At 44.6% G+C, this 14,114-nt stretch overlaps 1 protein-coding gene across 1 annotated transcript; it reads right to left on the bottom strand.

Annotated features, from left to right (window-relative positions):
* Window positions 1-9,780: 9,780 nt before the first annotated feature.
* Window positions 9,781-13,453, bottom strand: LOC124661538 (mediator-associated protein 2). Its single transcript, XM_047199400.1, has 6 exons — window positions 13,344-13,453; window positions 12,824-12,929; window positions 12,643-12,727; window positions 11,833-11,916; window positions 10,785-10,898; window positions 9,781-10,309 (listed from the first exon to the last, which is right to left on the bottom strand). Exons 1-6 carry the CDS (start codon window positions 13,361-13,363, stop codon window positions 10,032-10,034), a joined length of 687 nt encoding a protein of 228 aa, XP_047055356.1. The 5' UTR covers window positions 13,364-13,453; the 3' UTR covers window positions 9,781-10,031.
* Between the last annotated feature and the right edge of the window lie 661 nt (window positions 13,454-14,114).

The following is a 14,114-nucleotide window of genomic DNA, read 5'->3' as shown; positions in this document are numbered from 1 at the left end:
TGCTGGTCAAAGGGGGTGTAGTAGCCCCAGATCTTACTATGCTTGTTGACGATAATGAGTTACGGTAGGCACGATCTTAGTCTTAGATGTCGTGAAATGATGTGGTTAAGTGTTGAACTGCTAGTATGTGTCTTTTGTATAAGGGTGAACATGACGTTGATGTAAGTATGTAATGATGCTAGTTAAGGTTGTTTGTCTGTATACTTCTATTATGATGTCTCTTTTAAAGTGATAAGGTCACCATAGACGAGAAGAAGTGACAATAACATCATGCAGGCAACCAAACATAACACATGTGCTAATGCAGACACAACCAAACACTATGACCTTACATTGATCCAGACGTAAATACATGCAACCAAGTGTCAAGCTCAATCTCACATGGATGTGCCCTAGTGAGCTCACCATCTGGTATTCTTCTGCTGAAGCTACGAGACATGGTGGGTGTGCGTCGCAGGAGTACCTTAAGGCACATCTAGATGAGGATCACTCCGTCCACACGGTGTTGTTGTGTTGTGACTTATGACCCTCATCGTTGTGGTGATGAGGAGTCTATTAATCACCTCTTTCCTTCAGTGCATAGTAGGTAGTAGCTAGATAGATTTGGCAAATCATTGCACAAATCTTTAATATTAAAATTGGAGATGATTATATTTATGTTGCTAAATTCTGGATAGCTAACGAAAAGCATGCAACGTTAAATTATGTTTGTACATGCTGCCACTCTTTGATTCCTCTGGAAAATAAGGAACGATATGATCTTTAATGGTCAACTTCGGTTGGATATTCGGCATGCGTCGAGGATGATCTTACACTCAGTAAAACGGTGGAAGCTCATTTTCAAGGAGACATGGAAGCGGGTGTGGAAATCTTCTGCTCAAGGGTGTCTCAAATCCTGACATCACTCCCAGCTCTGGAGGCTTGGCGGGATCCAAGGAAGCTTGAGCACTTCTACCTGCATGCTCGAGTCTGATGTGCTCAACTCGCCCTCGGCATCTTGATCACTAGTCTGGGTGTGATCACCTGTTCTTCCTGTGTTGTTTTGGCATGTTCCTTGTAGTCTTTGCTTTTGCGTGTTCATGTAACATGCTGTGAAAAAAGCGTGATGTAATCTGTAAAGATCTAACTTGCCAGGTTTCGTTGTTATCAATGGAACCGGGGATGGATGATCCATGTTGCTCTAAAAACCGCTCATCGTTGTGTTTTGGGGAGGAAAATGGAAGGGCAAAAAAGAGAAGCGGTAGTCCTAGGTCTTCGTTTCAGGTTGTGGTAGGATATCCGTTGTTGCGTATTTGATTCTCTGGTGAGGGGAGCCTCACGGAGGGTAGAGAGAGGAGGGGTCGTTGGGCGAGGAGTCACCGGGATGGGGTCACACGAGTTGACCAGCTTCAGACCTCGCAATGACGGCGAGATCCTACGTGCTGTTATAATTCACTATAAGGCAACAAGTGCGCGATTACAATGACTTGTGTCTTGCCCTAAGGGCTCTCAGGATCCAGCCGATAAAGGCTCCGGATCTAAAGTTACAAGGGTAGAGATCTAGCCGGATAGGACTAAGCCTAGACTGTGTACATGATTCCTTGTCCTGCGCATCACGGATCCGACCACCTTTAAGTATGGGATAGATCCGACGGCTTTGTCTCCATGCCAGATCATACCTTTGGAATCTCCGCAGAACTGGGCCACCCGATGGGCTATATGTCTCACTACCATCTTTGGGTCACCGGGGCACACCGGAATTAGGACTTTGTCGTTGTATACCTAGTTAGCATATCCACAATAATATCGCTTTTGGGATCGTCTTGCTTGGCATTCCTTGGCCTTGTTCTGGGCCGATGTTTGGCAGCTCCTTAAATTGTCGGGGGTTGTTTGGATTAGGGGTTTTGCTTCAGTGCCCCTTTTTTAAACTCTGGCCCCATAATAGGGATTTTTCGATACATTTTCGCAGTATAACTTATCCTTTCAACCTTGATGGTGAATGGGGTGTGAGAAACACCGGAGCACACCTCCCTCTTAATTAAAATTGATTGTTTAAGATGGTCATTTACTAGGGCTACAAAACACTCACGGGGTTCTTTTTCTGAATATATTGAAGCCATAGAGATTGATCAACGAGTTGAGTGGGCATACGTACGTTTGATACTGTCATCAACAGATCACTAGCTAGGGACCTGAGTCAGGACTTGAAGAGTGCTGAAAGCGGCGCGGTAGACGATCCATGAAGATGCCCAAGAGCCGGCCGCGCCGCCCGGAAGTACAGATGATGGATGCCGACACCTAATAGCCACACGTGACCTTGGCGTCCCACCGCGCGCGGTACCTCGAAAGCGCAGCGACGGCGAGAGCTGATGCCGATCCATCCCGTACACAGAGGTGGGCGCAGCCCCAGACCGCAGCATGACAGACTCACAAACTAACTCCTCGTCAGTCGTCACGTCAGTTGCTCGGTCGATGATGTGTACACTGGCAGGGCCAGCACGTACAGTACCTCACCTCTCGTCGCAAGTTGCACGAATAATTACAAGTGCCCTAAATTACGATTAACAAATGGCCACGCAGGCGAGGAGATTCCCAGAGATGTCGGCACACATGTTAACGGCCGCGTGTCGCCGCCTCCTTGTTGGAACCAATATTCGAAGCATATATATAGTTCCACCCATTTCAGCGTATCGGTCACTCATTTCAGTTCTTATATAATCCGGGTATATTCAAAATACTATAGTACTTTGGAATGGAAGGTAGGTAGGATGTTGAGTCTAAGTCGCAGGTATATAAGTTTAGGACGAAATGCATAAAGAACATCAAAACGTCGTCGCTCCATCAAAGTAGTTGTGGTTATGAGAATGACAATCAAATGAGAGAAAAAAAATATTGGTTGACCGTTATGTCTCATTAGAAAAGACTATCATGCCGTTGTTGCAATTTTTGAAGATTTTGACTAAATAACAGCACATTCATGTTCAATTTAATTTAGAGAGAGTTTTGCCTTGAGTTTTTTGAGATTCTGCAACATATTATGAACACGTTTATTACATCATGCCCAACTACCAAAGTTCACGTCATTTTACTTAGGTGGATCAGTGGATGTCAGGTGACGCCACACTTCACATGGTACCATGTTTCCACTCCTTAAAATTAAAATCTACAAGTTTCTAAAAAATTCAAAAAAAAAGTGAGTGTTCACAAGATGTTTGTTCAGAGTCCCTGTAATTTTCATAACCAAATTTGAGAAAACATATAGAGAAATAAAAGGACAAATATATATGTGAATCCTATTATTTGCGCTTTTCTTCTTTTCTTTGACACTATTAATGTTGGATTTGTCTATTACGTTTCTTTGTGCAGAATTTGCTTCTGAAAATTATAGGGACTCACATTATTTTTGAAATTTCCAGCAACATTTAAATTTGGATTTTTGAAAAGGTGATATCATAGTATCATGTGAAGTGTGGTATCGCGTGATATTTTCCCATTTTACTTAATCAGCCTACATACATGTTTCACATAATTTTACTTAGGTGGATATCAGCGGATACCACACCTCACATGGTACCATGATACCACTCCTCAACATTCAAATTTACAAGTTTATTAAAATTTGAAAAAAGTGAGTGTTCACAAGATGTATTCACCAGACCTATAATTTTTATAACCAAATTCGAGAAAACATACAGAGAAATAAAAAAAAATGTGAATAGTATAATTTGTGCATTTTTTTCTTCTTTCTGTGAAACTATTCATGTTGGATTCGTCTTTCTTTCTGTCTAATTTAGTCCTGAAAATTACAGGGACTACACACACACATCTTGGTGGACGCTCACATTCTTTTTGAAATTTCCAGCAACATTTAAATTTACATTTTGAGAAGGTGATATCATAGTATTGTGTGAAGTGTGGTATCGCGTGATATTTTCCCATTTTACTTAATCAGCCTACATACATGTTTCATCACACCACATTTCAGCAGTAAAGTTTCCTTTTGCTCCCCACGGCTGGGTTGTTATGCTGCAGCTACTTAGCTTCTTGTTTCCATGCTAGGGTTGGTTGCTGCATTGCTCCTTGTGCTCATGGATGGACTTGCAGGAGCTACGGTTGAGCTTTTTCTCTTGGTAGCTGATGGTGTTTCCTCTACGAAAACGGTCAACTGATAAAAGTCACATTCTTGGGAGGATGGCCCTCGTTTGAGGCATTCTCGGAACGGCGCTATTTTGATGACATTCTCAGAAAGCGGCAGTCTATATATTAGGAATTTTCTCTAAATTTATGCATTCACATGGTTTTCAATGTCACGCTTTCATTGTCACCATCAGTATTGATCGAAATTTTCTTTTTTGCAAAAGAGGTTGAAACCCTGGTTTTGGTGTATGGCATGAAACTTATTTCATGCATGATGGATTTAATCATACCAAATAAGTGTTACAAAATGTTTGTAATCTTATTTTTTGTTTAAACTGAAGGCTCGACGAGCCCGACTTTAAATTAACAAAGCCAACACGGCCAGGAGTACAACAAGAACACCCACAACAGAAAAAAGAAAAAGAAAGCGAAAAAACTGGGGTTGCCAGCTAGCGGTACAACCGTACAAGCACAAGTGCTAAGCTAAAGCCTAAACAAAGATAAAAACAGAGGAGCCGAAGGCCTAGCTAAACACTGGCAGCTCGGCCGGAGACTTCACGCACCGAGCCGCCGCTCCGAGGAACTGCACTAAACTGAAGAAGTACATTGGGCCGCCAAGCAGAAGACCACCGACGCCAAGGGAGCTAGCTAACTGCGCAAGAGAGCAGGTGAGACTCCAGAGATCGAAGGGGGAAACCTTCACGACAGCGCCTCCAGGAAGGGACACGGCGCTCACAAGCGTCGACGCTGTCGGCACAGAGGGGCCGTGCAATGCTTTCGCATGGGCTTCAACACCCACCCCATCACCTAGCTATTGAAAACCACCAGTGCCCCCCTGCATCGACCTCAACTCCTACAGCCACCCTAGGCCCGAGAGTGGGCGCGCAAACCTGGAGAACACCGTCTATGTGAAGCCGGTCGCATCAAGATGCAGTGCATCGACGAGAAGGGGATCCGAGGAGGATCTCGGAGAGCTCGCGAGTCAACAGGGCAGCAGACAGTGCCCAAGGGAGGCAACCAGCAGCAGGAAGTGTGTCGTGGCCACGTCTCCAAGGAGGTAAACGACATCCGTACACGTCGTCGTCGCCAGCAGTGGCCTAAGCCTGGCGGTGCTTTCGCGGACACACTCGAAACCGCTGGCGTCTCTGCAGGCCACACCCCGCAACACCAACCCAGATGGGCAGAACCGAGACGAACCGCCCCCACGGTTGTCACAGTGGCTGGAGGGGATCAAAACATCAATGGCGGCGGTGAGCCGTCACCATGCCATAGCCGCACCATCCTACCGGCCACGGGTCCCAATATCTCCCGAGCCGGAGCAAACCCGCGAGAGAAACTGGATGTCCTGGCCCCTACCACGAACATCCAGAAGCGGCCCAAACCTAGGCCCACCTACCCAGATCTAGGCCCGCCGCCGCCATCCCATGGCCAGGGCCGAGCTTGTCGTAGAGCAGAGCGCCGACGAGGAGCTTGGCCACCTGCCGAAGACGAAGAAGACCGCCCTACCAAGCCATCAGCGGACGCGTAGGGTGCCTTCTGCCACCCCGAGGCGCGCACGCGAATCAAAGGGCCCCTGCCCTTGACCGCCGGAGCAACCCGAAGAAGTCGACCTGAAGCAGCCGTCGCCGGCGAGGAGGCGACCGCGCCGCCGAGCTCCGCCGCCTCGACCTCGAGGAAACGCCTCGCCGCGGCGCGCCGGCCCGCCGCGCAAGGTGTCGTCGCTTCCTCGTAGAGGATCTCCACCGCCCAAGGGAGAGGCCCCGTGCCACCTCCACACGAGCAAGATCCAAGGGCCCACCGCCGTCGGCACCGCTTGGGCTTTGCCCGGCGGTTGACGCCGGCGGCGGCGGCGTGGGGAGCGGGGAGGAGGGGGCTGGGGCTAGGGTTTGGGGGAATCGCCCGCCCGTCGCCCGCGGGGAGCGACAGGACGGGCCGAAGCGTTTCTCTTCTTTCGTTGAGTCCCTTTTCTATCTTATTTATATAGAGTGACTAAATTGGCTTTTTTACTAGTACAGACTCTAGCTAGGACAACTTAGAGCAAGTACTTCCCATATCTTGTATCTCGTATCATGCAAGTATTCATCGCATGCACATATTCTCGAGCGCAATAATAAATGCACCAGTCATCCAAATAAAATAGGTAAATGCACGATGATTTACTTTGGCTCCCGGGTACCCGTGCTCCTGGTACAGAATTAACTTTTCAAATGTTTACACGAACAAGATGATTGTCAGAAATCACTAGAAGATCCGCAGCCGTAGTAATCTACTACATCTGTCCTAAATAAGTTTGTCAGTTTTGTCCAGATACGCTGTGACATTTAATTTAGAACAAAGGGAGTATATGTTTGTTGAACTGATAAATTTGCATAAAACAATTCAAGATAATTCAACATGTGTAAAAATACAAAGTTTTGTCATGTTTCTACAATTTTGAATTTGCGCTTTTGACCCATGCTGCTTGCTATTCTTGTACAGAATGCAAACATCGATATATTTTTTGAGCTTTTTTCCGTCTATAATGAACATTCAAATATGCACGCATGGCTATTTTGAGAACATTTTTCATGTTACTATGAGTTTTAATATTTTTTCGCACTGGGAGCATGGGTGCCCAGGAGCTAAAGAGCTGTGTCCGTAAATGTATCGCTACGCAACTTATTGAGGAAAAAAATGACATGATCAAACACCAAGTATCTAAAAATGGCTAGACCCAAATTAACATAACTGCTATGATCGCTTGTTATGGTGTGTTCAGTGTTTTTCTATGCTAGGAAAAATTCTGTCACTAATAACTTGCTAAACTTGAGACGCAACAAACCGTAGCAGTATGGTGTCTCGCCGCTCTGAAAGGTTGATTTTTTGCTTAATAGTACCATTTGTACGATTGGTCCAGGCGCGGTGCCCATGCAATCTGCAGGAGCTATCACAGTATATTTATACAATTGGCAGTTTCTGCACACCCCGCAAGTGGGCATCTGGTCCGTGCACAGATAAGATCAATCTGTCGATTTATTAAATTAGCTAGCCCAATCAGAGAGAGATGCATGGCGACTAAAGATAGCAGCATAGCATGACACCCTAACTGAAGATATGCAAGAAATTGAAGTCAAAGACCGGCTTAGAGAAATGAGCTGAGCATCTTATATCCTCACCTTGTTTTTAACGGGAAGTAGTAGCTGGGTATTGGGTAATGTCACCGCAAGCCGGCCTAACATGAGGATCAGGAGCTAAGGTGTAGCCAAGAACAACTCGCCGATCGATCGATGCATGTCATGTGTCATGAAATCTAATCAGCGTGGATGGATCGATCGGCAAGTCATCCTTGGCTGCATCATAGTCCCCAAGCCTAATGTTAGGCGACGGGCAAGCGAATCTGCTCGACCAACCGATCCATGGCTGAAGAGCTTAGCCTGATCTTTCGGCAGCCATGCTAGGAAGAAGAGAAGAAGGACGAGATGGGGAGAGGGGCATGAGCTGGAGGACACTTTGATTGATGGGTTTGCCGGGCCTTTTATAGATGCAGCAGGGGGCTGGTGAGAAATATAGATAAGCTTTAAATAACACTGAAAAGTGTATGTATATATATGGAAAACGTTGAATGCAATATCATGTGAAGATTTGAAGACGACAGGTCCTGGAAAGGACCTTGCGTAGCCGATGCCGATGGATGCAGCACATGCAGCAGGTATGGTCCAAGCGAGCTAATAAGGCGATGGCGATGTGTGCAGCCCATGCAGTACTGTCGTGGGGTTCATCGTTACATTTTTGCATCAGTATTCAGTGCCAAATCCAGTCACCATTACATTGCATTGCACATTTGCATCAGTAGCACATTCAGTACATGAACCTGGTCCCGTGAAAAATACATCATGAGTTCGCATAGAAACGCATATATACAAATGAAAATCTCCGCTTTCTAGCTAGCTAATTCATGCAATACTGACAAGTCTGAACTCTGAAGAAACGGCTTGATCTCCAAAGGGACCTTGTACTCTATGTATATAGGCGTCCCCGTGCGACAATTTTCTACGACGATAATCTGCAAAAAAAGAAGAGGAAGAGGTGTTATCAACAAATCCTGCTGTGATTTTGAATTCCCTGACGCTCAGCCTTGCTGTTTTACGACATCATAACTAGATTCCTCCCGCTCTCTGACTGACGGATTGATTAGCTACCTCCTTGTTAAGAAAATCTGTCTAAGAACCGAGAAAGCTAGCGCGCGAGACATGCGTGCGTGGGTGCGTGTGACGTGACTGACTGCAATGAATCAATCATGAACCAGAATTCATGATGAATCCGGCCGGCCGCCGGACGGTAAGTACGTACGGCGCTGTGCCGCTGTCTGAATTCTATAGCCATGTTCAGATGTTCAGTGTATCTCCCTAACTCCCTTAAATAAGTCTGTTGCAGCATCTAAGTTCATCCTGTTAGTTTGAGAGTAGTTAAGTGATAGTTAGAATGAAACGCTTGTAATGAAATAATCCTTTTAGGGGATGACGAGGCAACAAAAAAAACTGCACATATTGATGCATATTTCATCGGACTATATAATATTCTTTTAGAAAGTCTGTGCTTCTTCTCGCCGTATGATTGCAAGAGTTGTTTCGGTGACGTGATGCAGGTGCTACTAGATGATAATGGCAGTATGGCACGCACAACAAAGATCATGTGGCAGATCGCCCACGATTCCTTGAGGATGTTCAGACCTGATGAAGACAATATCTATGGCATGTTTCAGGGTATTGTGCGTGTATGCTTTACTCACTTCTTCACCTGAATTCTCCCTGCTAGTTCTTCAGGCAACCAAAAAGGAAACTGAATCAGTGAATAAAGGGATGTATGGATTGTAGGCAGGTATCGCCCGACCAATTTTTTAGCGTTGACTTGGGTGAGGGCGTCGGTTTGGATTGAGGCCAAAATATCAGATCCACACCATTTTTTGGCTAACCGTTCAGTTTTGGGGTGTGTTTGGTTTAGATCCCATGTAGCCTTGCCAAAAATGCCCACCCAGTTTTGGTCATTGTTTGGTTTGTAGCTAAAATTTTGGTTGCGAATGCACATCTACCCCTTTTACTTATTCTTACCAAATAGTTGGCTAAACAAGGGCAAATAATTTTTTGACCAAAACATTTGCAGCCAACTCTTATCAAATATCCGGTAGGGTTGGCGTGGGCATCAACCAAACACACCCTTTGCGCCAAAACGACTGGGCTAACCCAGAGCAGCAAAATCGTGTGGGCGCCATCCAAACAGTTCGATTATAACTCTACGCGCAGATCAGCATCACAGTAAAAGTACATGAAAATGGCAAATTCCAGTTCTTGCCGGGCTGACGATTCATGTTGACGCAAATTTTGCTGCACAAACAAGACTACAAAGGCCAAGGAACACACAACAAAGAATGATGCAGGAACAAGGTCCAGCCGAAGGTTATTACATCTCCGTCGCGGACTTCCTATGGTCTGACCACCCTCGGATTGCTCCGAATGTAACAATGCCCAAGAAGTAGGAACTACCATCAAGTTGGATGCTTTGAATTGTAAACCAATACTGGAGTATTTTTTTCCTGAGAACACTCAAGCACATTTAACCATAGAGTAAACCCAATTGTGCGTCCTACAACCAGCCTCCTTCCTCCGCGAATGCCAAAGCTCAAGACCAACTTCAAAGGGAAGAAGAAATCCCTGCTTGGTTTTGAATCATATAAGACCAGCTTGGATGCATTCAGAACGCTATAAAAGCTGGCGAAAATTACAGGAAGAACAAGACAACAGGGGAAGAAATATCATATCGTCTAATCGAGCAGTGACAACAAAGAGGAGCCACTACTGACGGTTCAGGGTAAATTAGCATATCTCTTCTCCAGGGTGTGTGGCTGACTGATGGCACTGCTGCCGCTGCCGCTGCTTCTGCTACTCTGCAATTCTAACCTTCTTCTTCTTCTTGGATTTCTCTACTGACGGTTGCGGTATCTTGGAGGTTGTGTTGCTTTCTGTTCCACGAGCTTGGGACCCTTGGGAGGACTTCCCAGACATGTTTGAGTGGCCCAAGCTGCTTTCGTCCCTTCTCTTCTTTTGCTTGTGTTTAGACACTGGCTCCGCACTATGTTGACCCAGAGAGAATGCTGATCCTTGGCTGCTGCGGTTCTTCGATGCACTAGTGAACCGAGACATAGTCTTCCTGGAAGAACCTGGAAGGTCATACGCATCGGTAAGTGACTGCCATGGTTATCATGAAAACTAGCAGTTGCTTCTATTCCTATGTGACAAAACGACATTTTGAAAACTAGCAGGCAACACTTCATCAGAGATGAAAGTACCAATGAATTCGACATCTTGCACATCAACATTAACACAATCAGTACATCCTATGAGGCTACTGTGCTGATGTTTTTGTATATGCAGCTATGCTTAGTTTAGCAGAGGTAAATGACACTGCATTCTTATTCTTTCTCTTCAAATACCATGGATGAAGATTTCTTAATGTATTTGATTCAGAATATTTTGGCAAATCCAGCTAAATCTTCCAGGTTTAACCCATTGTAATCTAGTGATTTCGACCGGCCGATGAGCAGCCGATTGGAGTGTTGTCCTGCCTAACTTGTCTGTGGCACTGAGAGCATAAAGATGGCAGTAGTGAAGAAATAAGTCTTTAAAAAGAAATACCTGCAGATTTCTTACTGCCAGGAGTCATAAGACTCCCAAAACCAGGTTTCTCTTTCTCCAATTCTTGAGGTTCAGGGTAACGGACCAAGCTAACTCTGCGTGAAATCTTGCCCACTGGAATTCGTTCATATATTTGTTAGTGAAAAGGTCAGTTTGCATACAGAGAGCATAACACAGAAATAAATATAAGGGGAAATAGAGTGCTCATAACTATTTGGAAAGAACACCACCACCAAGAACTGATATATTACCCCAGTTTTTGTTAAACCAGAGTGAAGCAAAAAGCACGACATTTCTTTCCCAAATTGTTTGTGTGCTTGTGTCAAAAACAAGAACAGAACAGAACTACTCTAGTTTATATACGTAGTTAAAGACAGGATATACTTCTATTACCTAGTTGGAGGATAGCTATTACACCAGCTTGTTTTTAAAATACATACATATAAAAGAGAATCAACGATTCTCCCGAAACACACAACAACGGAAGCATTATTTTAAAAAGGTACTTTTTATTAGTTGGCACATTTCCAACTCCTAGTATGTCAGTCAACCTCTAAGGTTCACTCTGTCTCCTCTTTATTGTGTTGATATTTATTTCCTTAGTTGCTTTAACACAGAGCAATAAGCCTGTGCTGCAACTCGTAATTGGTAGAAATTACGAGGAAAACTTTCAATGATGAAGTGTCATATACTGCTTCTACTTCTCGTATTTGTCATTTCCTAGAAGATCACAACAGCTCAAGTTGACAAGTAATACCGCATGGTGCCATAACAAATTAAGATGCACATTTTAAGCAATAAAATGTGGTGCTACAAACAATCATTGACTTGTATCCAGTGAATTCATGTTCTGGCAGACAAGCAGAATATTAGTATGTGTTCCTACGTAATGCAAAGTACATGGGTGTACAAATCTCTCAACTATGTCATCAATATTGCTTGAAAATATTAAACTAAGACCAAAAGAATATATTCCAAGCAATTTCACATTTCTTTAAGAAGGGCAAAATACTGTACAAAAAAGGTACTAATTTGACGTTCCAAGTACCAGCTTTCATTTCAGATCCTGATGGAAGAAATACGGTTGCATCTGGCTGCTGAGCAGCGAAGCTGACGAGTTCATATGATTTCCCTGAAAAATAATGTTGCATTAGAGATATCAATGAAAGTTTGTTGGGAAGTATTAATACTTATTTTAAAAAATAAAGCTAATTCAACTCTATGAAAATGGAGAAGGGACTAGACATGTCAGTTAGTACAAAAACTTGTTGCTGACGGAGTGATGGATGGCATGTCGTCAAGCTAGCTTCTAGTTAAGGAGGATGTAAGGGCCAATACATGAGGAAGTTGGCAAGTAAATTTCAGTTTAAACACGAAACTTGTAGATTCAGAGGCCGAAAAGAGTAACATCTTCTTAATGCAAACTTAAGTGTAACATCATGCTAATTCATATTTCTATTTCAAGGAGTGAATACAGACTAATATTTTGTTGTGTAAAGGTAAACAAGCAAATTTGAATAAGAGCAAGTTCACTCTAAACTAAGAACTGAAGCCAATAATTCTTTGTCCTGGCATTACATTAGTAACCATCAAAGAAGCAGCATTGCCGAATCATATTAACAGTATGAGAGACCAGTTTCACCATTGATAAGAAAATACTTCCATTTATATGAGGAACACTAGCTTTAGAAATAAAAACACACTTCAGAAAAAATAGGGTCGATCATCGCTGAAGCGTGACAGAATTTACCAAAAGCAAACTCAGGTGTTGCTGAATGTTGAGAAATTTTAAGATCACCGAAACATGTAATCCATCAAGTGAAAACAATTTCAACATAATACATGTCATTTATCTTACCCGAGAAAGACTCCAGGTTTCCCAAGTTTCCGTCTTTGTGAAGCTTAAGTGAAACTTCTTTTCCGTGAAAATCTGAAGCATCCACCTGTGTGATAACAGAGAAACATGTTACCAAGGAGCCCAAATGAAGCGTACCAGTAACATGACACATAGGTGGAAAAAGTCAGCTTCCAAGTTTTACATGGTTTATAGGCCACTGGATTAGCCAAAGTTCGGTGGAGTCTGACGGCGAGATTTCGAGCATATCCTCCTCTCCGCTCTCCTGAAATGCCGGTCCAGGCTCATAGCTACAAGGTTGCAGCAAGGTTCAGATGCAGGAGAACAGACACTTACAAGTTACAAATATAAGAAGCGACGCAAGCGAGGCCTAGCCGATACTAGACGGATTCCACGAAGGACGTCTAATTTCTGAACTGCAATATCCTGTTTATTGATAATGTTTCAAGTCTATCTACTGGCGTGCAGAGACCAAGAACGCCACGGGACCACAAACTGCCTTCTCTTCGTTGGCGAGGCCTGCCAGGACCGTGCACAGAGCCTGTGGCACCGGTGGAGAGAGGGTCCCCCGGCGGTGCTAGGGTTTGGACGCCCAAAGGAGTGAGACGGGAGCGGGTTGTTTCTTTTGTTCTTCTGGCATTGAAGACTTGAGGAGACCAACGCTGCCGGAAATAAATCGAGCGGGGTGAGTGAAGGGATCGTACCGGGTTGCTTTTCTAACCATCTCTGCCGCCGGCGAAGGAGCTCCGGCGCAGGGAGAGGAGCTGGCGGCGGCAACGGAGGAGAGAGCTTGGAGGGCGGCTGAGGGGAGCTTGCTGGGCTCACTTGGTCACAGATTAGAAATTCGGAGACGCCTACTTTTGCTGTCGGCGGGCTTGAGGTCCAGGGCGGGCTCGGGTATCAGGCGAGTGGCCGGCTGGGTAGCTGGGCTGACATGGGCCATGGCTAGCGTTAATTTTCAGGTGGGCCTAGTTGAAAGCGCGGCTACGGTGGAAGCGACGCAGTAATTTTAGGGGAACGCCAGGGGTCGGTCGCCCCAAAAATCGGTCGTTCTATCCAACGTTTGGAATCAACCGCATCGTAATATTTGCATTTTGCCCCCTGTTTTTCTGAAATTTAACCCGTAATTATATTCTTCCCCAGTTAAAGTGAAAGGTTTATCCCTTTAGGGCTGACCTTCCCCATATTTACAACAAAAATGCCACCTGGATCCAAGTTATACCAAGTACTAGCATAGAGCCCGTGCGGTGCTACGTTGCCACATAAAATAAAATAAATTTTATATTTTATATCCATATGGTGTCCATGGAATCGAATTTCACAAAGGCCTCTGTTTACTTGTTTCTGTGTAATGTAATATTGTGACATCAATTTAAATATATGATGATAATCGGAATAAGCCCTCAACACTCATGGCTTGTGCTTCCGTAGAACCCCAAATCTTAAAACAGTGTAACCACCCGAAGAGGTATCGT

This window comes from Lolium rigidum, chromosome 6, assembly GCF_022539505.1.
Source record: "Lolium rigidum isolate FL_2022 chromosome 6, APGP_CSIRO_Lrig_0.1, whole genome shotgun sequence".
NCBI classification, from domain to species: Eukaryota; Viridiplantae; Streptophyta; class Magnoliopsida; order Poales; family Poaceae; genus Lolium; species Lolium rigidum.
Note: the sequence above shows the minus strand (reverse complement) of the source record. Positions and strands in the feature narration are given on the sequence as shown.